The following is a 23915-nucleotide window of genomic DNA, read 5'->3' as shown; positions in this document are numbered from 1 at the left end:
GCCCCCCCCGGCGCCCCCCCAGGATCGGGCCCTTCCCCAGCAGCGGGCGGGACGGATGGGGTCTGCCCCCCCCCCCCCCCCCCCCGCGCGGTGTAGGGCAGGGCTATCCACCCCAGCCGCTCCAGCCCCCCCTCCTCTTCCTCGGGTGGGGGTCGCGGGGTCACCCCCGGGTAGGGATGCTCTCAAGAGAGGCCAGAAGTGGTACGGTTATAAACATCGGGAATTTTATTTTAAAAAATCCATCACAACCATTAACATCGTTACAGTTCGCCGCCGCCGGGGGGGTGCGCACAGCATGCTCACGACAAGGGGGTCGCATGGGTTTAGTTTGCGTTAAACAACCATTTTCAAAGGGGGGGGGCTGGGAAGGGGGGAAGAAAAGATAACTCAGCACGCTACCGTTGAACTTGGTTTTAATGTTTCTCCACAAACGGTGAAAAATACTAAAGTACAGACAAGGAATAATCATAATGTTGTGGGCCAACATTATAAATATGGAATTATAAATTTAAAACATTTTCTGGTTTAAAAAATAAATCTGGTAGTAAATGCAGCTCTGCGGGGTCCGTCTCTAGTAGGGCCGGTCTCTGCGCTCCTGGCGGTGCTCACCCCTGTGCCCGGAGTGAGAGGCTGCATCAGTCACAGTGCCCCAGAATCTTTCCCCGGGCTGGGGGGGCTCCTTGCCCCACCAGCCGCTCGCCCCAGTACCTGCTCGCCCCACCAGCCACTCACCCTGTTGCCCACTCGCCCCACCAGCCGCTCACCCCACCACCCACCCAACCCCAACCTGGTCTCCCAGAGGGAGTGGGCCCCTGGTGCCACCCTGTCCGCCTTCCCCACTGACCGACGAGGTGCCTGTCTCACACGTCAGGGTGCGGGGCCTCGCCCCCCCCAGCCGCTCTCTGTCCACCCCCGTACGTACTTGTCCATCTTTCCCGGCCCTCCGCGCCGTCCACCTCTGCCTCCGCCTCCCATCTGCTCCATCAGGGGTCCTGGGGGGCCCCCGGGCCCACCGCCTCCTCGCCGGCCACCTCCTCCGTAGCCACCTCGATCCATACCCCGGCCTCCTCTGAATCCACCTCTGTCTCCACCGCGGCCACCTCTGAACATGCCACCAGGTCCCCCTCGGTCCATGAGGCCACCTCCTCGCGCGCCTCTCATCCCCCCAGGGCCGCCTCTACCACGGTCTCCGCCTGGGAGAGAGAGAAGACTCTCAGAGCAAGGCGAGGGGCGAGCCAGCCCGCATCGGGCATCACTCCGGCCTGTCAAATCCTGCCCTGGGAACCCGGCACTGGGAACGGGAGCAGGTCCAGGAGCTGCCGGGGACCCTGCTGGGAGCCAGGGCTGCAGGGCAGCGCCATGCGCACACCTCGCCCAGCCTCTCGCAGAGACGGGGCTCGTTAAGAGGGCACTGCCTGGTGAGGTGGAAGTGGTGCTTTGGGGAACCCAGGCGCTGAAGGCACCCCCAGGGAAGAGCCTTGGCTGTTCCGCAGGCGCTGGGAAGCGTGGGAGGATGGGAGGGCAGAGCGGTCCCAGCCTCCATTTTGCAGCTCAAGGAGCGATGAAGCCCCAGTAGCTCCTGGGGCTGGAAAGAGCCGCTCCCCGAGGAGCCCGAAACCAGGCCGGGGGCAGCCCGCTGGAAACCTGGCACCTCCAGGCCTGCCGGGAACCCTTCCGCACACGTACCTGGAGGGGGGAACGGGGGCGGCAGAAACCCTTCTGGTTTAGGAGCCTTGCACTGGTTGCACTCTGTTCTCCAGGCAAAGTTCTGGTTTCCACATCCCCTGGGTAAAAACACCAGTTAGCAGAGACCAGGGAGGCAGTCCTGGCCCAGTAACGCTTGGAAGCGTGTCCTGGCCGCTAGCAGGAGAGCATGAGGAGACACAAAAGCTGGCCGGCAGGACCTGCAGGAGGCCTACTGGCCTGGCATCCCCAGGCTGCGGTGGGGTGGCCAGCCTCCTCTGCTCGCTCAGCCACAGCCCCCAGGCCCCGACGCCAGCCCTCCCTTCCCGCTCCGGACAGGACAAAGGAACCTCCTTGGAAGGCCCAGCAAGTTATTCTGGGAAAGGCTCACTTGTCCTGGCCAGCACCTAGGACAAAAGGGCCCTTTCAGCGCTCTGAGATAAGAGACGGCTGTCGTCACCACGTGGGAGCAACCACCGAGGTGCCAGGCTCACGTGGAGCTGCCGTGCCGCGTGGGGACGCAGGCAGCACGGGATACTCACGGATTGGGACACTGCCAGTCACCAGCTCGGTGCTGGACGCTCCCGCTGGAGGCGTTTCCTCTGGATCCTCGTGGTCCTCTCGAGGAGAAGCCACCTCTGTCTCCACCTCTGCCCCCCATCCGGCCCATGGGGCCGCTCGGGCCGCCAGGCCCCCCTGGGCCGCCGGGCCCCCCCGGACCTGCAAGGAAGGCTCCATTAATCCCAGTAAGGCACCGGCTGCCACTGGAGGACAGGGTGCAGCACCTCCGGCCATGCCCTTTGGGGGCCAGGGGGCTGGACGTTACCTCCGCGGAGGGGGGGAGGCATGCCCCGCTGCTCACGGGGGGGGATCCCGCCCCGCATGCTGTTCATCGGGCCCTTCTTCCGCGCCAGGGTGACTTTGAGCTTGCTCCCCTGGAAATCCTTCCCTAGGAGGAACACAAAGGCAAGAGCATCACTTTGGGCTGTGAACATCCACTCCTCACCAGACCCTGGTGTCACACACAACCGCACCGGGTTGTTCCTCACAGGGAAAATTTTACCCGTGTCTACGACAGCAGAAGGGCAAAATTCCACCCGCGGGACTGAGATACTAGCTACAGGAGGCAGCAGGTGACAGAAGCCTGGGCAACGGAGGGCAACCATAACCCCAGTACACCTCTCTGTTCCAGTTAAAACCAGGCACTTCTTTGGCAAAAGCCTGACCACCGACAGCTAGCTGCTTTAAAGGACTACGACCCTCCATGCACAGAGGACAGAAATGCTGACTTCAGTTGGACAAGAATTCAGTTCTGAAATCGGGAACGAAGCGCTTCCAGCCCAAAACACATCCCGCACGCTCACCATCAAACCATTCGACAGCTGTTTTGGCGGTAGACAGGTCATCGTAAGATACTGTGGCGTCTCCTTTTGGTTTGCCGGTTTCTTTATCGATGTAGAGGTTTATCATGGGCTGCCCCGTCCTCTTGTTCATCTAGCGGGACAGCAAAACGTCACCTCAAGTCACACCTCCCCATACGCTGAGCAGGGATTCAGTCTTCTCTGTTCTGCTTTTGACTTGAGACAACCCAGCTCATTCTGGTGACTCCGTGGCAGAGGAAAGGGCCCCTCTGGCCTACCATGGGTAGCAGCTGCTGCCCAGACAACCCCCCAAAAGAAGGAGCCGGCCCTGAACAGCACTGCCGGACCAGGCAGGCCTCTGCCACGCACAGCTGGCAGCGCAAGAACCGAGCTGCAGCCTCCCCACATCCTCCTCCACTCTCCCCACCACACGAAGCCCTCATGCTGTCACATGCTCCACCAGCAGATTCACAGAGGCACATGGCTGTAAGTGTCAGTGCTTCCACAAGCCTAATCACGCTGCTGAGGGACAAATCCTGCAAGGGTTCTTTGGGAGAACATGAGCCAACAGGTTAATGCCAGGCTGCAGCCATCATAGCGCCCAACCAGCCCGAGACCTGCCAGCTCCTGGAAATGACGGGCTAAAGGGAGATGAGCAACGTGGAGGCAGGGAGGAGGTGGGCCACCCCTTTCCCCCACAGCCCACCAGCCCCAGGCCAACCTCTGCACACGCGCTCCCCTCACCTTGACAACACCGCACTGTTTGAAGAAGTCTGCCAGATCCTCCAGGGTCACATTATCATTGAGTCCCTGCACATAAACCGAACTGTTGTCTGAGTCCTCGTCTGGGTCCATAGGTGGGCCTAGGAGATAATTCAGGGTGTCATTGCAGGGAGAGGAGAGGCAGCGACCCAGCATAACGGAGTGCTTTTCATCACGTCATCCCCGCAGCCAGCTGCGGCTTCACTCTCAATGAGCGTATTTATGAAGTGACACAAAACCCCAGGCACTGAGAGAGGCGACTCTACGCCACCTTCCCCATGTGGGCAGGCAGGACTGTGCTGCAGCCCGCTGCTGAGCTGGCCTGCCAGCTGCCTCCTTGGCCAGACACCCACACCCAGCCAGCGCGAGGAGAACCGCCTGGTTAAACCGCTTGGTTATAATGGGAGACATCTGAGATGCAAGGAAAAGCTTCACATCCTTTGGGCTCCCACACACGGACATCCACCCCCACCCCCACCTCGCTTTCCACAGCACCATGCCGATCCTGGAAGGCTGACGCATTAACTTCCAGACACGCCTGTGCGACAGGAAGGAAAAAGCTGCACGGTGACAGGCCAGGGGTGGCACAAGAGGAGGCCACTGGACAAGCATGTACAAGCTCCGGGCTAAGGCTGCCCGAAAACGGCTTTCTGCTGAACCAAACAGCTACAAAGCAGCTCCCTCAAAAGCCCCCCTAGTTCCTGTGGAGGAGGGTAAGCATCTCACAAACACGTGCGGTTTTCCACCAGTCCAGCTGTTCTGATGCACTGGGAATCAGAAAATAAACGAAATGGCCAGAAAGAGCCTGCAAATGGCAGAGCATCCTCGTGCTCCCACAGACAGGCACGCTATGGGGCGACGCTTCCCGCAGCTGCAGAGAGCACGGAACGAGCGCAGAAGTCTCCATGTCATGAGCTCAGGAGAGAGTCCCGGGCAGTTATTGGCAATTACCTAAATCAAGGTCCGGTCCTTCTTCCATATGTCCTGCCAGTCAGGAAAGAATCATAAGAAGCTGTGTTAGTGCACGCCTTGCAGGCTGCAGAACCGACACACACAATACTATCTACTTATAACCACCATTCGATGGCGCTGGTTAAACTCCAATTGACCTGCATTGCAAAAACATCAGCAATGCACCTTTACTTGGTGATCAGTTTGCTAATTTTTAGCAGCTTTTCAAACCATTAACCACTATCACACTTTTTTTTTTTTTTTTAAAATGCTTTACCAGGCCAATCAGTTTTACGTTCATTAATAAAAAGTTACTTTACAAAAAAAATTTATTAAATCCAAACCATTTATTTTCCCCAAATTACAGAAGTTGTTGCTCAATTCTTCCAAGTTACCCTGTGTCCTGTAACCGCATACCCCTAGGCATTGCCGGCAGTACCCATTACAGTCTTGCTGTATATGTCATTTTAACCACTTAAAACTAATAAAAATTATACTTTGTTCTAAAAACTGACTGCAATTTTTTTTTTTTTTAACACTATCCATTGTAATGCTCAAAAACTTACCACCAGGCTTATTGAAGCCACCTCGCTCTCCAGCGCTGCTGGGGGGATAAACGAAGAAATGAAGGCCTTTCCCTTTACAAAGCCAGTACCGCTCTGAGCCTCTGCGGCTCACTGGGAAGAAGGGCACTGGCTAAACATCTCCAAACAATGCATCTGTCTCTCTCTCTCTCATCTCGGCACTATGCCTTTCTTCAGGGCAGCTCGCTCAAATTTCCTTTACATATACGCAACCTTGCTTGTCTGGTTTTAGACACCACTTTGCTGTCGGTACCCTTGCATTACTTGTATGGGTATTATCAGTGCAATACTTGGCAAAAAATCTTTTCGAGCATTCTAAATTGGGCTTTTGCTTCAGAGAAATCATGGGGTCATTCACTGGTCAACTCCCTCCCCTCTGTGTGTACATAAAGGTGCACCCTCAGCCTCTCGCAGCACGAGAGCGAAACGAGCCCGCGGGTCCCTGACATTAACAGTTAAAAAGGTAGGAGACAACCATACGCGATACCTACAACACAGTTCAGATGACATTTCCGCTAAAAACCTCGGTATAAAGCCATACATTCAGGTCACTACTGAATTTAACAAGTCTCTGTGGAGGGAGAACTTACAGAATACAGCGGGGGCTCGAAGGCCTGGGGTGCAGCTTTGTGGACACAGACCAGAACGGCAGATTTCGGCACGCGCCAATGCAAACTGACGGCCGCAGCTTTCGTTGAAAGCTTTGGCTGAAGCGTTCAGCTAAGGCTGCTTTCAAGCGCTGGTTAATTAGGAAAATGCCACCTGAAAAGGATTTTGATGTTTCTTGCTCTTTTTGGAGAGACAAAAAGCTGTTTGGAAGGAAACGAGCAGAGGAGGGAGAGCACCGCCTATTTTCTAGCAAGTATTGCACCTCTAATACTGGAAAAAAAAAAGTCGTCAATACACAGTTTCAAGCTGTTGCATGCAGCTTTGCCTCCTTTTGTTAAAGTACACACCATTTACGTAATGTCTCTCTTTTTAAACATATACGTTTACACTTTTTAACGTTACACAATTCTAAAGTAGTATACCTCCTCTGGTTTTATTACCAAACAACAAGTACGCAGTTACCAAAGTTACAGAAGGATTCCATTTATACAATGAATACATTTGGTTAAAAATATTCTATGTATATTTTTCCTCTCCATATGGACACCGTGTCTAGTCCCACTTTTCATTATGCTGCCGGCTGAGTACTGAGTACGGGTACTTTTTAAGTATTGAAGTGTATACAAGGCTCTCACTTTGTAACCTGTAGCATATAAATGCGACAAAGCATGTTAAAAAGTTTCCATGTTTAACAGCCAATGAAAATATAAAATAACTGAGTCAATGAAAAAGGGCACGTTAATAACATCGAGCTCCTTACCTGCCGGAGACACTGAAATCCATCACCACAGCATGATAAGAAGGGCCGAGTTCCCCTACCTGCCCCTGGGCGTTCATAGGAAGGCCACCTTTTCCATGGACAGCAGAAAGTCTACGTCCATAGAGCAGGGGACCCCTTGTAATGGTCTAGTCAGGTGGAAATCACTACGTACGCAATTTAAGCTCGGATTAGGATGTGAAATCAAGAGATGGGTGACAAATCTTTTGCATGAGAAGCTCTGAAGGGGCTAGAAATTTTAAGATGTGATGATAGACATTTCAAGTGTCTACATCTACTTTAAACCATTAGAGATAAATACATCATGGGTGAAATCTTTATGCAGAACCTTGGAACTCTGTTCCACTCGAGCCAATTCAAACCACATGTATTCCAACACAAGCCAGTCTTTTTCTTCTCTTTCCATACACCGGTAGTTGTATTTCTCCGATAAAGATTTCATGCCACTTCATTTCGACAGAGCTATGCAGAATGGGACTATTGATTGCCCAACTCCGGTTGCCACCAGGCTGTAAAACACCTTAAGAAGTTGCCTGTCGATGAGAAGCTACAGTTCCGGCTGCCCTGCCAAGTACCAGGGCCATCCCACGCCACATCTCCAGGGCGCACCTAGGGACACTTCTGCATAGCTCTGAACGACTGTGTGAAGGGATGGAACACACACAAAGCTACATCTTCCTTCTCTTTAGGAGCCTCTGGGGTTAGTCCTCCTTCCTCACCTCTATCAAAACAAACACCACAGATGGGGAGACACACCGCTGATCTGAAGGCACAGGTTTACCAAACCAGATTTTGCCATCAGTTAAAATGGCCAAACTGATTTAGACCACCTGAAAGCTCCAAGGGGGAGCAGTCCTGGGAGCCAAGCCAGATCTCTTTACGTTCTTGGGCTCTTTTCTTCATGCTCCAACCAAGCTCTAAGTGTTCTGTCCACTCAAGAGTCATGGCTTCGACAGCAGCAATCTGCCCCAGGCATACACTTACAGACGTAGCTCCGCGTGCTAGCGCTAAGGTGAAGAGGCTGACACGAGGCTTCTGCCTTGTACATACCTGAACTGTCAAGATCCCCACTACCGAGGCACAGGGAGTGACTCCTGGACCTGGCGGAAGGTTTGTGTGTGTTCGATCCAGAGTTACTGTTAAACCCCACAGAGGATTTCACCTCGGCGCGACCGCGAAGGGAGCTGAAAGTTCCAGGTTTAGCAATACCCTAATTCCCCCCGGGGCCCAACCAGCTGCAGGACAGAAAAAAAAAAGATAGATCCTGCTCCTATTTCCCCTAGGATAGTATTTCCATGGATTAGAAGAAATGCTGCTACAGAGATGTCCTCCATGGAAGTACAGTTGGGAATGTCAACCTTTCAGTCCCTTCTTTCAATTTCAAATCCTATGGGTAAACCAGAATTAGATAAAAGGAGAAAAGATTTGCTCTTACCCCATTCCACCGCGTCCTCCTCCCCGCCCACCTCTGCTCATGCCTCCGCGATCATATCCCCCTCTTCCCCTGCCCCGGTTATCAGGGCCGCTCATATTCCGGTTCTCTCCTGGGCCTGAAAAGCCTCCGGAATCCTGTCCGTATACGTTCATGCTGCTAGGATGGTCCTGGCGGAACGAACCTAAGGAAGTTTGTAACAAACATGTTAGGGAGCTGCAGACAAGAGTGGGTCGAAGCTGCCTGTCCCTTTTCTAAGCCCTTTTACCTGCCTTAGCACCAGAACATAACCGTGACCATCATTTGCTATGGCACTTACAGAAAGAGCACTAACTTAAGGAGAGATGCGCCGCTTTCCATGTGCGGAATCAAGTTTCATGTCAGGCCCGACCAGTCCGACCTCTGCAGAACTGCCGCCTGGCCAGACAGAACTGTTCACAGCAAGTCTTGCCCACTCCAGCCACAACAGTATTTTGTGCTTCTGTGGTTCCCAACTGCCCCTTCACCTTTGCCACACTGAGGAGAGTATCACAAGTTGCCGCTGTACCAGGCAAGGTGCCTTCCAGTGAGAAAGGGCAAAACCCAGCTGCAGCACGCTCCCCACTCAACAGAGCTGCAAGCTCTAGACCCAAAGTAACGCCAAACCTCCTTCAGAGACCGCCCAGCCTGCAAGGGCAAGGGAGACCAACCCTTTCGTCCACAACCACCCAGCTCTGCTAAGCACACTCACTCTGTTGGCCATAACTGCTGCTCTGCTGGCTGTACTGGCTGGGGGCCTGGCTGTAGGATCCGGTCTGGGGTGGGTAACTGGTCGGTGGTGGCTGCTGCCCATAACTGCTTTGCTGGCCATAGCTAGTCTGCTGCCCGTAGGTGCTCTGCTGCCCGTAGGTGCTTTGCTGGGAGTAAGTGCTCTGATCGTAACTGCTTGGCTGCGTAGAGGAATAGCTGGAAGACAAAAGCATTGTAAAGATGGAAAGATGAGCCAAATCACTGGCAATGTGCATTAGGCTGCAGATGTGGCTCACACTAGAAGGTAATGCAATTATAAGCCATATGTAGTGTTGTAAACCATTTAAGAAGGTGAAGTCATTCTATGGAGGCTAGTCCGGTGGCAGGAGACAAAATAAACATAGTAAACTGCTAAAAGCAAAATCCATGTGACCAGTCACAGTTTATTCGTACCTCTAGAAAGAGGCAGAAGGGCCAGGGCAAAAATCAGGGGCAATGCAGGTAACAGGCTCCCCTTCTGCCTGGGCACTGAAATACTTTCAGATGATGGATAATAAAACAGTCCCCTCTCATGCATATCAGGCTTTGAGATAGAGAGATCAGCATATTGAACACACCCGAGGGGAAGAGATGAGCGCCTTGTCAAAGCCGTATTTGTAAGGAGGCAGCAAAAGTTTGCTGTAACACACTCCGTATCTAGGAAATGTCTTAAAAACATCTTGTCATCATTTCACCTTGCTACTGCAGGTGTGTATAGACACACTCATGCACTTAATCATAGCCCCATCTTCCCTACAACAGAAAGTACCCCAACACGAACCATACCTCCCTCCTCCCAGAGCACCAAACCTCCTTTTACACCTGTTCGTTTTAAAATCCCTTGAGAAAACCCCTTTTTGCCCAAGTTAACCTGAAAGTTCCCATGCCAGCTGCATGAGGCTTAGCCTGCTGGAATTGTTACCTGGTGGGAGGATAGGCGGGAGGCGCAGTGACCGGCTGCATAGGGTAGGTGGCAGGCACCTGAGGGTAGCTGTAGTTGCTCTGTCCATACCCTAGGCTGGGCTGGCTGTAGCCTGTCGTACTTGATTGTGGCTGGCTGGTCTCTGCTGGTTTGCTGCCATCCTGGGGCCTATGGAATAATGTGGAATGAGGAGGAAACATTAGTGCAAACCTCCACCTCTGGTAGCAACCGTTCACCCCCAGGACAGAATGCCACCACCTACTGCTTTGGGTAGCCTTACAAGCTGGCACCGCATCAGCGTCCGCCACTCTGGCAGCAGCTGATACATGCTCAGCAAACACTAAACATTTTAGCACCAGCTGCCTGGGTATCTGCACGCTCCTCTGCCATCAGGGAAGGCCTGGGCAGCATCCTAAGAGAGCACGCAGAGAAAACAGGTCCTGTTCACCAGCTGCGTTATGAAACCAAAGGTGAGGGATTTAGACTTTGACTCTAGAATTGAGCGGAGGGTGTGAAATGGCCAGGGAAGCAGTCAGCAGTGCTGCCCCTCCGCTCGAGCTGGTTTTGCACAACGCTTGGAAATGATGAGCTCAAACATAGCTGCATATGTTGTCAGTTAAATGCACCCACTGCTTGGTTTAGAATCCAGTGCAAGCAAATATCGCCCCATATACATTACTGAATGAAAGGAAAAGGATGTTGGGGGTTGGATTTGATGATCTTTAAAGGTCCCTTCCAGCCAAAACCAGCCTGTGATTCCATGTTTAGTATTAACTCTCAAGGCCTAAAATTAAAGAGAATAAATGTGGTTCGCATATCCCCTTCTATATTTGTCCTATACTGTTTATAATCTCTAAGTGTTTATCAGAATGGAATAAAAAGAGGTAAGCCTACTTTTGTTGTACAAACTGGGAAAAAAATATTTTAAATGTCAGGATTCATCCTTAAAGTGTAATCTGACAGATACACAGAAGCTCTGTGCCAAGCTCTGCCTTTCCTTACAGAAATGGTTGCCACAAACATCAGGTAAATGAATAAAGCAGTTTTTACTCATTACTAAATATTATGTAGTCTAAATCTTTCATACCACGAGCACACAATTAAAATTAATATAGTATTGACAGTGCCCAGACGTAAGAGATTTTAAGAAGGAAATCGACTACAGCATGTGCATCCATTCAGTACGTAGCAGTATCCTGCTTGACACTATGACTCAAGATCAGATCAGACTGGTCCATTTTTTTCCTACATTGTGAGTCAAGAGCCCGTTCTTGCTGCTTGGTTGCTCTCTTTATTGCCCAATAACAGTGCTGACTCACTCTGCTGGAACAGAACCTACCTACGCGGCTTCCTCCAGCCCCGCAACACAACGGGATCGGATGCAGCAAGTGCAAAGCTCAAGTGCAACAGGCAGAGAGAAGGTGTAAGCACAACCAGCAGGCCCCAGTTCAGTCAGTGGTGTGCTGGGGCTCTCCCCAGGAGCAGAGCAAACACAGCCTTAGGAGGAAGGGAGGAACCAGACGTTACCTTGCGGGAGCGGACGCTGCTGGCTGCTGCCCATAGGCTGGGTAGGCAGGCTGGGTGCCGTAAGCGGACGGTGCTGCGTAGGAAGCCTGGGTGGTGGTAACCGTGGCAGTGTTAGTATCGTAGGCAGCTGTGCCGTACCCCTGGACGGGCTGACTATACGCTGGGGGGGCAGTCGGGGTGGTATAACCTAGAACAGACCACAGCCTCATCAGATCAGTATGGTGACCTTTGCTCGTAACGTTTCACACTGCTGCGCTTCTGTTGACAGTTTATCAGACCTCAGGTACAGCACCGATTTTACCACTGCAAATGCATCACAGATAACCCAAATATGATGAGGTAACCCACACCACCCCCTCACAGAAACCTTGTGCCCTGGGAAGCCTCAGCCTACAGCTCCAGCTGTACCCTCACCATCCAAAAACCATACTCGTGAGGAGCTTTCTGGAAGCCACCCTTCAATCAGCATCCAAAGGCTGTTTGTTTACAGCTACCGAACCTCACGGCTAATTTAATAAAGTGCACGGTGGGCAAGCTGAGGCATGCAGCGTCTTCTGAACACGGGAAGATTAACAAAGCTCTTGTTAGCTCTGAAGTAAAAGAAATCCAATCGATTTAAGATGTATGGTTCCATCCTTTCAGCTTTTCTTTAAGTACAAAATGGCACCAGGCTGACTTGAGAAGTCTTTTTGAGACATTTATGAAGTCTTATTTTAAGTAATTCTGGAAACAACAGAAAAACACTTTAACTTAAGATCAAAAAAGACGTGTAAGGTAGCTCCTGATGTACTTCCACTTTTCTTAGAATTTCAGTCTGTTTCAGGTAAAAAGCTTAGAGCTCATACTCATTTCTGAACAATTTTACTAGAATATCCAAGATCTCAAAACAGCTCCATTTAAATTACTCTTTCCAGCAGCCGCTACCGTGTAATTTAGCTGACCATTTGGCTTGTCACAAAGGTGAACTGTAAACCCGCTATTAACATGGTGGCTTTTTATAGTCAAGAGCTTTGCGAGTAGGTTTTCAAATCATGAAATGGGGACTTACATGAAAAAGTATCAATTAAAAATTTTGTTGGCAAAAGCTGACTTACTAAAAATACAAAACATCGATTGCCAAAGAGCAGCCAAATGGTCTCAGTCTTACTGATGTGATCTTAATCGCATCAATTAAGGTAACAGCTTCTCAATCGCTTCTTAGTTTTAATAAACACTGGACACTTGTGACATACTCTTCCTTCTAATTATACAGCATTTTAGGCAATTGTGCTGTAGGTTTTTCTTTCAACTCCCTCATTTGCAAAACAAATGTACTTCAAGCACAATATAGCATGCCCTCATGAAGCACTGCAGTACTTCCACATCTTGCTGCCTCTGCTACAAAATCAGGACCATTCGCATTGGCTCTCTGAATCAGCAAGTAAAGAGGAAGAGAAGTGAGAGGAGGAAGTTTGCACTTAGTTAAAAAACAAACACATTAGTTAGCACAGTAGTTAAAATAAACAAACTTCAGCTTTCCATCCCCAGTGTTGCTCTGGAGCTTTCTAACCTCGGGATCCTGATGAAGGGGCTCTAAGGGGACACAAGCCTGTCCACTCTTGTTACCTGCAACAGCTAGCCTAAAAATCCCTGCCCACTCCCACAAGCCTCATTCCTCCTGCCCTTGGCCCCCCCTGCTTGTCACACTACCACCCTCCTGCTGAAGGCCGCAGGCCGGCTTCCCCCATCACAGGGCTGCCAACCTGGAAACATGAAAGCGGGAGAGAAGAGAGTAAGCTGGTCTCCCACCGGGAAATAACTTGCATGAACCACTAGCAAATCAGCTTTCATGGTCATTATTCTTTTTTGCTGAGAGGTCCTATGAAAAGCAAAGTCCTGTTCTGAGTGTCGCTAAGAAGGGTGAATGGGATGATGCCAAACAGGATAAAATGAGTGTGAGTTTTAGAGCCTCGGACGAATTTAAACAGTCCAAACACTTAAATGTGAGCCACCACAGCATTTCCACAGAGAGCACTGACACCAAAAGTTAAATGAATCCTTATTTTAACCAGCCGAAGCCTGACCGCATACTAAAAAAGCCTGCTGTTTGCTTAAGTACAGCCTGCAGTAAGCACTGCTGCAGCCACAGCCTTGCCCTGGGCTGTCCTCATCAGACTCAGAGTTATAGGGTGGTCTTCCTCATCCGAGCCTCCTTTCTGGGTACTGTTAGCGGCAGCACTAACCTCTCCAGTCAAGCAAGTGAGCAGGTTTGCTAACACCTGGCTCTGCACAGTGAATAGAATAAAAGGGAGGGGGAAAAAAAATTCCTGAATTTTAACGCTTCAGCTCTAGATGGAGCATTTCCCTTGTGCAAGTGTGCTCAGCAGGAAGGGTTTGTAACAAAGCAAGAAAAGGCAGTGATTTCACATCCCACTGGTCTACATTTTTATTTCAACAACTTACTTTAGGTACTCTGAAAATCCTCAAGAGCCGTATTTTTGAGGAGGGCATTTACATTACATCACTTTTCACTCCTCCCCCCACCAGGTTAATAAGATCAACAGCAAGTCTGCAGAACAGCTACTGTAAGAAAAAGGTAACAGAAGAACTTTGATAACCTGCTTAAGATGTCCAGTTATGTTGCTCAGTTTCCTCTCAAAGTATCCAAGCCTGCAAGCAAAACCCTTATTGAAGTCTAGGAATTCTTCAGGTGGAGGGGAAGCTTGCAGGATTTGGTCCTCAGAGAACATCAACTGAAAATACTGGATTCAGAGAGATTTATTCTGAAATAAGCAGGCTTCATGTCAGCTAGCAGCAGTGTCTGAATGCTTCTCTCTGAAGCAAGCAGTATTAAAAGCTACCCATGGGGTCTGCATGCCCAGCAAGAGCTGACTCCTGTTCGGCATGCACATGTTCTACGAGTGAGGGGCTGCAGAGGGTGACACAGAGGTGACCCTCTCTCTGCTCCATTTTGGTATAACAGATCATTGTGGTAGCCAAGACAGCTATGGGTGCGTTCGCTTCACCTCGTAAATACAACAGAAACTTAAAATATACATAAACCTGCATTGCACAGGTAAAAAGAGAAGTGGGGGCTGGCTGTCTTTAGGGAGTAATTCCCACTTAGCTACTTAAAGGAGATTCATACTTGAATATTTGAAATAATGTGTTTGCCCCCAAACGACACTGTTAGCAAGCCAATAACCCTAACAGATGCAGCTCTTTATTTATTCTTGTAATTCATGCTTATACACCGCAGTGATTAAAGAGCAAACCATGACCACAGATCTGATGGTGCTGATTAATCCCCTAATCCAGTTGGCATCCGGGCAGCTGCAGAGGAGCCCGCAGGCTCCTGAACCCCTCTTCTCCGTAACAAAGTCACTGGGTGACTCCAAGACACCTTTTGCCTACAGCCCCGGGGAGGTAACTCTCACCTCAGGTGGCCCAGGAGTCAGTGCAAGGCTGGGTGGCAGACTGCTTGGGACGGCAAGGTCCCCCGGCAGGCTAGAACAGTCCTCATCCGAGTCTCTGAGGCGATGCAGAGGAACAGTCTCTGCCACTCCGGCACAGTCCTGAGAGGGTGGATCTGCACAGGATTTGAATTTCCTTGACTGCAATGGCATCTTACCCAAAAAATAGGCTGGTAAGACAAAAAAAAAGCACTTTGCTTTTAAGTAACTGCAGGCATCCCTCTGCTACAAAAAGGCAATGCCTAGGAAAAGTAAATTGAGATTCAACCATAAAAATTGCACGTCTCTTGGGGCGTAAAGATGTATGCCTCAGGCAACACCCCGGGCTTTATTTAGTATGAAAGGCAGAGACTGAGCAAGGGAGACAGGCTTTAAGCACTACCAGTCTCATCTGCACAGCTCTGGCTCCTCAAGGAGAGGCAGGTGTAGGAAGAATAAATACAGCCTGGCACTCTGCCTGGAGAGTAACACCAACAGTTCTGCCACAAACCAATGCTATGCGGATTGAGGCAAATCGTACTTGAAGGTCTGATACGATCATTTGCTTGACCACTTCCTGAGTTTTCTTTTTTTCTTTTTATGAAAGGAAAACTAAGTTTTTTGCTTTAAAAAAAAAAGGCAGCTGTGCAGAAAAGACACCTAATATTCTTATTCCTCCAGCAAATATACTCTTAACAAACAAGGAAAAACATGAACAGTCCAGCTTCTTGTGACCCCTGCAGGACTGTAGTCCATAGTAAGGATTAAGGGACCCAAACACTTCTAAGAAACGAGTTTTGGATGTCCACAAATCCTTTGTGCTGCAAATTTATGTCCATATAGTTTGAAATGAAAGGAAAAAAAACCTATAGAGAACTTGCAGAGATGCTGGTTGAAGGGTACTGGCTCTCATTCTGCATGCACTAACTGCCAGGCAAAAATTTTCCTTATCTGTGTGAAGACGTTATGTATTTTAAATGCTGTATCACTGGATAGACTATAGGTTAACGTTTTCTCTCCACCTCTTCCTTGTGAGGCATTCCTCAGCGGCTGCTGTGGCCAGATACCCCACTGCCTGTCTGTCCTGGTATTCCCTTGCTTTAGGAAGTATTTAAGAAAGCTCCCACTCTAACAGACGTTCATTATGTCTTGCATAGCAAAGGATGGACCTGCAGAAAACAGTACTCAAAGCATTAAGTGGAGGAAAATTTGCTTTCTTTTTCAAAGTCTCCCAAATACTCAGTGCAAATATACCAGAATCGAATGATGTCTCAATAGCTTCTTTCAGACATTACGACACTCATACGTACGAAACTCCAGTTCAAAGAGCACACACTGGAATAGTTCACAGCGCATTAATGAACATGTGACATGTGTCTGCACTGGAAATCCAAAGACAACACCGAACATGCAAAGGTGGTGGTCAGGACGTCTGGATGTGTCTAACCATGCTGTTTACCCTTTAGGAAAAGGTAGGACAATGGGGTTAGATTCACCCGAAACATCTCGGCATGCCTGTCATTAGTGCTCAGGAAGTTTTATCCATAAAGTTTTATCAGAGGCCTTACAGAGATGTGGAGATGGCAAACAGCATTGCAGCCTAGCAAATTCTTACTGTCATCATGTGTGCGCGTTCTGATGCTGGATGTTTTTAGTGCTAAAACCAAGCGACACCTAAAGGGTTAACACCACAAGTTTAGACAGGATGAGACAGCATTTTCCATGCAAGAGTGAGCAGGATAGTCAAACCTGTACTGGTCCCTTCTACTGTGGGAAGCACAAGACAAAAAGTAGAGGGCACACTATCAGAACAGGCATACATCACTTCCACTGATTTGATTTTCAAGCAACCGAAGTGCTGAGGACACCGGTTCTCAAGAGCAGCCAGAGAACACGCTCCCAGGGAGCGCTGCCACGCAGCTCGCGTTTGCTTTGCTCTAAGCACAGTACGCTCTGCAGCCATGCTTAGTTCCACAGCATGAACCAGCACCCAAAATGTTCCCTGCAAAAATTAAATGGGCACGTTTATTTACTCCTCCTCAGCCCACCCGCACCCTGACATCACTTTAAACTGCCCTTCGCTCAAGGCAGGCTCTTGGGGAATGAAACCCTTTCCATATCAGAGTAATTCAGTATGGTTTGGGCTGGAATTCCCCAACACAGACTTCAGCTCAACTCTCTCCCCAGGATAAGCCAAGCCTCGCAGGCACGGAGTTTCTTACCGGTAGGAGGTTGCCCGTAGGACGTTGCATATGCAGTCTGCCCATACGTCGCAGTCGTCTGGGGCTGCGTGTAACTGACATCGGTGGGTTGGCCGTAGGTTCCGTAACTCTGTTGCCCATACGTCTGCTCCAAAGATGATACAAATTTAATTCATGAACAGAAGTGACTCACAGGTGTTGCAGAGATACACACAGACCATTTCAGTGACGCACACAGACTGGGGGGATCTGTGTTACCTGAGGTACTGAAAGTAACCAGAGTCAAGCCAACGCTACTGTAAATTCACATCTGTAATGAAGTTACAAACACAGTTTTTCAATGCCAGGACCAGAGGGGCAGCCTCTTACATTTTCACAACACACCTCTGCTCTACGTAAAGCAAAAGATGAAAGCATCCAGCACCTCATGATTGCCTGGGCACCTGTCAACCTTCACAGGTACCTCCCGAGGGCTAACCTGAAACACAGGGAGTGGGACTACTCAGAGGGCACAACTGCACAAAGTAAAGTAAGTCAGTTACCTCAGCATGAAAACTGCTTCAGTGTTCACTAGAAGAAACCTATTTCAAGGTTTCAATGAAGTTATTCTGAATATTCTCCATGTCCACCAGCCAATAGTTTGAAAAATGGGAGTTTACAAAGGCACCCAAGGATGGAATCAGCAGGAGCATCCAAGGGCTTACCATCACCAAACCATCCCAGTTACAGCTACTCCCACCCTGGTGCCTTTGCATTCAGCAAGAGATCAGCTCTCAACTCACACCTTCCCTCGGGCTCATTTTCAAGTCTCGGCTACCACTAAAGGATCACGCTTCGTCCGGCTCAATCCTGAAGACAGCACCCCAAAGCAGCTCCTCGGCCGCGGCGATCCAATCGGCAGCGCAGCGTGGCTGGATTAGTGCAGAGCTGCTGCTGCTGCAGTTTTGGACCTCAAGAGCGATCTCAGCCCCCAGCCACAGACCAGCCAGCTCAAACCTCAGGCACCAGCCACCCTCCAACAGCTCTGTGTGGCCTGCAGTTCGGTTTAAGACAAAACTGTAGCCACAGCTCAAGAAGCAACATGAAGGCAGCCTTAACGTCCAGATTCTCAAAGGGATTTAGTGACTTCTGTAGGAGCTGGGAACTTAAAAACACTTTTTGGGATCTAAGCCTGTGTTACTCATGAGCCATCCTCCTTGAACTCAAGCCACAGATCTTAACCAAGAGTAGAAACACCTTGACCAGATTGAGGATGTTCCTGTCTGTGGAAGCTCCTATCAAGAGGCAGGAAACACTGCAAACCTCCCATGGCTATCTGCCTGCAGCTGAGTTTATTCAGTTAGCTGTTTTAGTCTCACACTAGAGGATGTTGTTGAAACCTTCTGTTCCTACACCTGCTAGTCTGCTTACACTTGTCCTTCTGTGTACCCTACAAGGGGTAGCAGTTCTTGCAATTGTTCTGTCTTAAAAATCTTTATTCAAAGTAAAAGTTACCATCATTTAAGCTGACCCAAACGCCCTCCTGTAACACTGAAATTTTTGACAAAGTGCCTTCTTACCCTGCTGCAGGAACAAGTGAGTGCAGTATTCACGCAGCCTCGCCTGCCTCAGACTGGCTAGTGCAGGCCGCAGCAGGCAGCATGGCACAGGCAGCCTGAGTGGCATGGGAAGGCAGCTCCTGCTCAGCCCCACAGCACTAAAGCCAAGCTGTTGCCACAACCAGAATTAACCAAAAGCTGCTCAGTAACACTCCAACATGACAACGTGGTGAGTTTTATCTCTGTAATACAGACATACCTTTGGGCTGTAGGATTTTCCCTTCAAAAACCTCTCTGGAGAGGCGAGGGAAAATTAACCTACACCACTTTTTGAGGACAGATGTTTACTTTTGAAAACAAACTTGCAGTGTGTATACAAATGTGTTTTTAGTAACTTGGACTATAAGGATTAAAAATAAGCATGGTTTAATTCATCTCTTAAAGATCATAATTCTGCAGTCTAGCCAACTGAGAGTATTAATAGTTTAGCAACAATACCTCCATGAAAAAATGTATTCCCTCCTCCTCCTCTGTCCAACTGCTACAATCTCACAAATGGCAATTCCCCCCCTATTTTTTTAGGTTTTTCTCTCCTACACTGCTGAGTAAAACACCCACTAACGTGCTGGTGTCAAACATACACCAAGAATTAGGCTTTTATAATCCTCTTGACAACAACTAACTTAGGCTCAGATATATTAACAAAGGGGACTGTTGAGGCTCCTTGCCATTTAGGTTTGTTTTCACTTTAAGAAAGCAGTTCAGGCTGTGTGGGAAGCTACAAGGCAACTTTTAATGACAGATTTTGATGTCGCCACTCAGTGTTTTTTCTGGCTGGTAGAGCCCCATGTAGTTTACTGGAAGACATGTGATTCAGCAGCAATTATAAAACCGTCCCGTGTTTTACCTGGGTGGTCTGTGCATATCCTTGAGCTGGCTGAGGTGCATACGCGCTGTAGCTGTAAAATGAATTTGAAGACATTTATAATGCATCCCTGTATTTCTGACCTGTGTAAAACATGTATCACAAGACAATTTTCACATATCCATATGATTTCTGCTGAAATACTATGGCAATACAAAATACAAACGTTAAAGGAAAACCCTAAGATTTACAAACATACCTGAGTTAAGACTAAATTGCAATTATTACATTCTTACATTATATCCTTTTGAAACAGAGAGGATAAAACCATAATGCCACTTACCCCTGCTGAGCTGCAGCTTGGCTATAGGTACTATAATCTACAAGAAAAGAAAAGAAAAAAAAAGGGAAAACAAAGGTTGCCAAAGGTTTAACAAAATTAACAGCAGCTGGAATTTCCTCCTGTGGCTTGAAAGAACTGCTATAAACCACTGGAAATCCAGTTTCAAAAGAGTGTAAGGTAAATGCACTTTTTCAGTCTTTTTGAAGGAAACAAAACCTCTCTTCCCTTCATTGTTACTGCTGGTTGCAGCAGCAACTTTGATCTCAAATGACCCTACTTTAATTTAACTGCCACCTTGGATGACACCCAAGGGGGCTAGCAGGAGAGTGTTTTGTTTTGGAACAAAAGAAAACACTGGGGCTGACACTTACAAACACCCCCCCACCCCCTCTCATTTCAAAGGGCCAGGTTGCAAGCTTTTGGGTCTGTAGAAACCACCACCCTTCACTCTAATTTTCAAGGACACAAACAAATGGCTGGGAAGTTCTAACAATTGTCCCCTAGCAGGGTTTGAGATACACAGCTGGCAGTAATTCCTTCCCCAAAACGCCCATCCACACCAATACCCTGATTCAGAGGGAAACCAAAATCCTGAAAATCTAAACAGAAAAATCTATGCTGAACCCGTTAGCTGGTGGGAACGGAAAATGCGTCCACATGGCAATTACAAAGCTATATTTGAAATGATTACAGCTCCTAAATGTACTCTTTCCTTCAAAGTCACCAAGCAACTGCAGTACCCATCCAAACATCTACAGCATACGATGAATTCATCATTCTGACCAGACCCTGCCAGGCAGATTCCCGCTCTCCCGGCATCACAAAAGTCCCGAGAAGAGAGATCAGGAATGAGTCCCAACCTTGCTTGCATTTGCTGCCTGGGTCACGGCATCTGACAGAGCTGGAGGCAGAAGCTGGACGTTAGTAGAGCTTTCCTTAGGCAGAGCCAAATAGTCCTGTGTGGAAAGGTTTCTCTGTTTCTATTGCAATCCTACCTCAGGGTATGATGATCTCAGAAAATTGAAGATAATGCATTTGAGGAACCCTCAAGAAGGAAACTGACGACTTCCTCCAGCCTTCAGTTATCCCTATATTGTGAGGACCGCTTTAACGCCTCTATCGCGCTGTTTGCAAGTGAAGGTGATGGAGCACCACGAATCATTTTGAAAATTATGTTTTCATACACTAGAACATCCTGCTTCTTGAGGCCACAGATTCATCCCTAATAAAGCTTTCCTCTCCTCCTCCTAACCCCTCTATGCGAGCTTACAGCTTTTCCTCCTTTTCACTCCCCTCCACTGATGCTGGAGCTCAGACTACGGAGTGTGTGTTGATGGACAAGGAAAGAAAGTGCCATGACTCCAGCAGTAATTTTTCACAGATATTAATTATGTGGACCTTGCAACAGAGCACAGGAATCAGTAGAAGTACACAAGGAAGATGCCCAAAATATCACACACACCAGAAAGACGCTGAACTGCTATCTGAAGGCTTCCATGCTCCCGAGACACACCATACAAGTTGTTAAACTACTTCAGCACTATTCCTGCTTTCCTTACAGGTTGTCATGTTTAATATTGAAAAATTTTGCTTGTTAAATTCAGAGTTGCTTTTTTTTTCTCTCCAGTCCACACGTGGCTCTAAGCCCTGCTAAATCCTGAACATTAAAAACCATTAACATCCACTCCCCTTCATCCGTCTCCCCTCTCCCATCGCCTCCTTGCACCAGCATGTCTCCATCCTCCCCCACATATCACTGTATACCCTCCCCCACCCCTGCCTCCTCTTTTCCAACTCTGTTCCTACTCCAGCCACCAAAACCTCCATACTCTGCATTTAATTCTCATTTTCTGCACCCCTTTCAGTTACTACAATCCTTCAGGCTGGTAAAAAATGCCCAGGCTGCTGAGCACAGACCCCCCCCCACCATCATCCTTTGCTGGCAGACCCCCAGCAACCTACCACCCTCCCAAAGAGCTGCCGGGCCCCTGAGCTACTCACATGGTCTTCAATTAAAATACTCATCACACACCCCTTCCCCCAGCCTTCCCCAGTCCCACCTTGACACAACGTTCTCCCCTTTGTAGGATTTAAATCCAGGTGTTGGATTTGCAATTTGCCTCCAGTAATCCCTCTCTTCTAATCTGCTCGAGTTTACATTAAAGCAAAACATGTTAAAAATATTATGGTTCATTTAGTTAAAACCATCTCTGAGCCTTTATTTCCAGTGGGAAATTAATCTTCATCCTTCTATTTCACAAGGCTCAAGAGCACAACAGCACAGCCAAAAATAGCAGCTCCCATGGAAGAACACTTCCATGCATTAAGTGGAAAGGCAGCTGTATTTTTAAACCCCATTTTGACAATTCCATTGGCACATGTTTCTTTAGTAACTTTTTCTTTTTTAACTCTCCAAGGTGATATTAGTCACGTTCCCTCACACTCTGTGGCTTGTGACATTTTCCTTTACGGAAAGATCCAACCTTCAGGTGCTGGGTTTTAAAACTACTTTAAACATGATGTTGCATGGTTGGTAACTCTCAGTTTCGACCTATTTGCAGCCAGTTGGAGGCCTCGTGTAAAAGCACATTTCCTTCTATGCTGCTTCACTGATTTTATTCAAAGAAATTACATTTGCACCAGAAACCATCCTGAATAGCCCCCAGGAAGGCCGGAGGCAGGCTGGAAGCCTTCGGCAAAGAGAGGGATCTCCCGAAAGCCAGGAACTAGGAGGGATTTCTGGGGCTGGAAGGCCAAAGCCCCGCTCCTGTAAGCCACCCCCTGGCAAACCCGGCGGGGAGATCACCCGGGCACCGCAGCCCCGGGGAGGCACCGCAGGGTCCCGGCCACCGCGGGGACAGCGCTGCTGGGGGACAAGGGCAGGGGGCCCCCCGAAGCCCGCGGCCCAGCCGGGCGGGAGGCCGCCCCCTCAGCGCGGGGCTCGGGGCCCGGCTCGCCCCGCCGTGCCAGGGCCGCGGCCCGGCCCCGAGGCGCTGCCCCCGCCCCGCTCCCCTCGGCCTGGCAGGCGCCAGCCCCGCGTTCCGCCCGTCGCGGCGGGCGCCAGTGCAGGAGGCCGGGCCGGCTTCGGCCGCTCCCGTCCAGGCGGCCCCCGCCGAGGCCCCGGGCCAGCCTGACCCCCCCGGCCCCGCTCACCCGTCGACGCCATTTTCTCGCCTTCCTCCTCCGCGCTCCCAACGTCCGGCCGCCGCCGCCGCCCCGCACTGCGCATGCGCCGCCAGGCCCCGGCGGGACGTACCACGGCGGGGGCGGGGAGGTCGCCGCTGGGGGCCGCGCACCGAGGGCTCGTCCCGCCCCGCCCCGCCGCCTCCCGGCGGCTCCCATTCTGCGCGATGAACCGGGACCGGTCCGCGCCGCAGCGACCGCCGCTGGGGAAGGCAGTTCTCTCGCGGCGCGGGGCGCTCCCCCCCGCCGGGCCGCGGGATGGTACGGCCCGCGGCCGTTAGGGACCGTCGCGCAAGAGCCGTTCGGCCCGGGAGGCGGAGCGGGGGGCGCGGGGCCGTGATGTCATCGCCGGGCGTCACGCGCGGGGTGGCTGCTGGCGTCACGCACCAACAAGTGCCGCCACGCGCTGCGCGTGCCGGCGGTGCCCAGTGTGGCGCGGCGGAACGTCATCGTCCTGACATCACGCTCCAGCAGGTGACACCGCGGGCCGTGCGTGACGTCAGCGGGGCGTCGCGTGTCACATGCTAGCAAGTGACGCCGCAGGCCACGTGAGCTCCCGCACCGTGCCTGGCGCTGCACGCTGCCCCGCGTGACGGACTGACATTGCGTGACATCATGTATGACATCATGTGTGCCAGCACCCCGCCATGCTGCTGGTGGTGTCCCATGAGGCCACCTAGGTGGGGACACAGGTACGCCACAGGGCCAGCCCTGGCTGGCACGGCACCCCGGGGTGCCCCTGTCCCCAACAGCTGCCACTCGTGTGTCCCCAGTGCCCTGTGCCCCCCCTGGGTGCTGGGGGGCTGCGGTGTGGCCTGCAGCCCATGTGTGGCATGGGTGGGTGTCCCAGGGGTGTCCCAGGGTGGGTGGGTGTCCCATGGGGTGGTGTGGCATGGGCAGGTGTCCCAGGGGTGGCATGACATGGGTGGGCATCCCATAGGTGGCATGCTGTGGGTGGGTGCCCCATGGGTGGTGTG

At 50.4% G+C, this 23915-nt stretch overlaps 1 protein-coding gene across 5 annotated transcripts; it reads right to left on the bottom strand.

Moving 5' to 3' along the window:
* Positions 1 to 396: 396 nt before the first annotated feature.
* EWSR1 (EWS RNA binding protein 1) lies at positions 397 to 23007 on the bottom strand. 5 transcript variants are annotated; one of them, XM_055795419.1, is made up of 18 exons: positions 22909 to 23006; positions 19756 to 19792; positions 19455 to 19506; positions 17031 to 17154; positions 16558 to 16575; positions 11378 to 11564; positions 9851 to 10018; positions 8891 to 9105; positions 8164 to 8344; positions 5324 to 5361; positions 4758 to 4790; positions 3789 to 3907; positions 3048 to 3177; positions 2510 to 2632; positions 2226 to 2403; positions 1687 to 1784; positions 923 to 1193; positions 397 to 611 (listed from the first exon to the last, which is right to left on the bottom strand). In XM_055795419.1, exons 1-18 carry the CDS (start codon positions 22982 to 22984, stop codon positions 572 to 574), a joined length of 2088 nt encoding a protein of 695 aa, XP_055651394.1. In that variant the 5' UTR covers positions 22985 to 23006; the 3' UTR covers positions 397 to 571. The 5 variants fall into 5 exon arrangements, with proteins under 5 accessions (XP_055651394.1, XP_055651395.1, XP_055651396.1 ...); XM_055795420.1 differs by having other exon boundaries at positions 5324 to 5358; XM_055795421.1 differs by lacking the exon at positions 16558 to 16575.
* Positions 23008 to 23915: the final 908 nt, after the last annotated feature.

Source organism: Falco peregrinus, chromosome 2 (assembly GCF_023634155.1).
Source record: "Falco peregrinus isolate bFalPer1 chromosome 2, bFalPer1.pri, whole genome shotgun sequence".
NCBI lineage: Eukaryota > Metazoa > Chordata > Aves > Falconiformes > Falconidae > Falco > Falco peregrinus.
Note: the sequence above shows the minus strand (reverse complement) of the source record. Positions and strands in the feature narration are given on the sequence as shown.